Below are 2,500 nucleotides of genomic sequence, written 5' to 3'. Positions count from 1 at the left end.
ATTATATCAAATCCTGATGCATAAATCATTGGCACTAACACAAATTCAACAAATATGCACTGCACACTTGCAAGCAGGTGTAGACTCGTTAGTATAGTAAAAGTTCTCAGAACCTGTATAACCACAACAGTAAAGTGACTCTCGCTACCTGCTTCTAGTCATAGGCTACATAGGCTACTGTATTTCGGATTTTCTATAAGATTTCATCCTCGTCTCTCTCTCATAACTATTCCTAGATGTTAATGTTTATGTTGGTATTTGACTGTTGAAGATAACCCTAAAATGCTGTGTCCAGGTGACAATAAATATTGTAATATTGATATTGATTGTACAAATAATGATAAGAAGTTCAATGTCATATGTGTCTCAACCACCCAGAACGAAAAGAGTTGGTAAATAATGGAGATGATAGCAAACAATGATTACACGAGAAATGGTAATGATGATATTAGTAAGGATAATAATAAGAATGACAGAAATAAGAACAATAATGATAATAATCACCATTACTATAATGAAAGTAATAACAACGACAGCTATGAAAATTATGATGATGATATCACCCTCATTTTTACAGTGATCGTTGAGAAATAGAAATAGAAATATTCTTTGAATAACTTACAAAGTTAGACAATTTCCGTTTATATTTTACGATCCCCATCGCTTGCCATTTCTTATATTTTTTATGATTACAATTATCACAGCTTTACCTTCACTGAACTCCTCTTGTATTGATATTATTAACTCTTGTTTGGAATCTAATATTTGCCGGATGTATCTAGCATGTAATGGAACGCCTAGTCGTTATATAATGTCAATAAATCTTGAAGATCTAATTTGTTTAAGAATATGAATTGCATGATCATAATGATGGCTATGAGTAATAGCTTTAATAAACTTCATTTATAATGCAACTTATGATTTGAGGAAGATCACACCAGCTGTTACCCACAAGGTGAAACAATATATCAAATATGTATGTAGAGCAGAGGAATACAATTACAAGTATTCTCTGGCCTAATGAACAGTATCTCTAAGAGGATTTTTTTTTCGATATCACACGGAATTTGAGATTTTCAGTTTATAGCCTGATATTAACCCTGTGCGCTATTGATATTTTTTCTGTTCAGTTGGTTAGATTTTTAAAAAATTATTATCATTATTTTTTTTTTATTCACTTGAGTTGTTTATTATCGACAGATTCATCGTTACTATTATTGCCAGTGTAGTGATGTGCATGATGTTGATCACTGCTATTATCATTATTTTATTTTTATTTTTCATTTCAGTAGGATTAGATATCAAAATTCTTACAGACTTTATAGAATTTCTCTTTATTTTTGTTCGACTTTTAAATACCAATATGGTATTCGTGATTTGCAATATCAACGTGTTTGTGAAGCAGGTCCTTTTCGAAAGAACGTTTTACCAGCCACTTCCGCCGCCATATCCCCCGCCGGTGGCGATGGTGTTGGAGCCGTGGCCGCTGCCCCCGCCTGAGGGAAGGTTGCCAACACCAACCAGCTGTGCCCGGACAACGCTGGCACCGCTGGATCTGCCGTGGCCGCCTCGAGACCCACCTCCATGGGACCCATAGCCTCCTGAGCCTCCTCCACCTCCTCCGCCGGTGCTGGGAAGAGTGCCAACTCCTACCAGCTCAGCTCGGACAACGCTGGCACCGCTGGATCTGCCGTGGCCGCCTCGAGACCCACCTCCATGGGACCCATAGCCTCCTGAGCCTCCACCACCTCCTCCGCCGGTGCTGGGAAGAGTGCCGACGCCGACCAGCTCAGCCTTCACCACTCTGCCGCCGCCGCCTCCATGGCCACCTCCACCGCCATGGCCACCGCCTCCTCCACCTCCTCCTCCTCCTCCTCCATACCCACCGCCTCCATGGCCTCCACCTCCGTGGCCTCCACCACAGCAACCGCCAGGAGCAGCAGCTGCCACGCTTAACGCAGCCACGAATGACACTAAAATCTGGTGGACGAAACACCCTTTAATAGTACATGGCTAAAACTATCATTATATTCTATTTGTATAGCAACAGAAAATGGGTGAAAAAAAATCTATATGCTATCATCTAAGTCTATATGCACTGAATTCTAATTCGTTTTAATATTCAAGCATATTCAACGGTTTAAACTCAACATTGCTGCTCTAAAAGAATACTCACAATTGTCCTCATGTTGCAAGGCGTTCCCAGCACCAGGAGATGACTGATTGCCACATCCTTAGCGCCTCTATTTATACTGGCACTGTCCTTCCCACTCCTTTGGTGCCGAGATGCCAGTTACCCATATCTCCGCCTTCTACGCATTGCCAAGAGGTCACGTGAACATCCTTCCCGTACATAGGGCCTTCCTCATCATGTCTGAAAGTACAGGTTCTCAGATTTACTTATAGTATATATTGCGTTGGTATTTGACTGTTGAAGGTAAAACTAAAACGCTGTGTCCAGGTGACAATAAATATTGCAATATCAATATTGATTGTACAA

The 2,500-nt window shown here is 40.6% G+C and overlaps 1 protein-coding gene across 1 annotated transcript in view; it reads right to left on the bottom strand.

Annotated features, from left to right (window-relative positions):
* Positions 1-1,315: 1,315 nt before the first annotated feature.
* The window catches only part of LOC122255747 (uncharacterized), a 28,254-nt gene continuing 27,069 nt past the window's right edge, over positions 1,316-2,500 (bottom strand). Inside the window, exons 14-15 of the mRNA XM_086554676.1 lie at positions 2,177-2,273; positions 1,316-1,980 (exon numbers count right to left, since the gene is read on the bottom strand). Coding sequence (XP_086410802.1) covers positions 1,426-1,980; positions 2,177-2,273 — 652 coding nt within the window. The 3' untranslated portion in view covers positions 1,316-1,425. The remainder of the gene's footprint in view (positions 1,981-2,176; positions 2,274-2,500) is intronic.

The sequence above is a fragment of the Penaeus japonicus genome, unplaced genomic scaffold (assembly GCF_977035675.1).
Source record: "Penaeus japonicus unplaced genomic scaffold, GWHDUDI00000001_assembly GWHDUDI00000030, whole genome shotgun sequence".
Lineage (NCBI taxonomy): Eukaryota > Metazoa > Arthropoda > Malacostraca > Decapoda > Penaeidae > Penaeus > Penaeus japonicus.
Note: the sequence above shows the minus strand (reverse complement) of the source record. Positions and strands in the feature narration are given on the sequence as shown.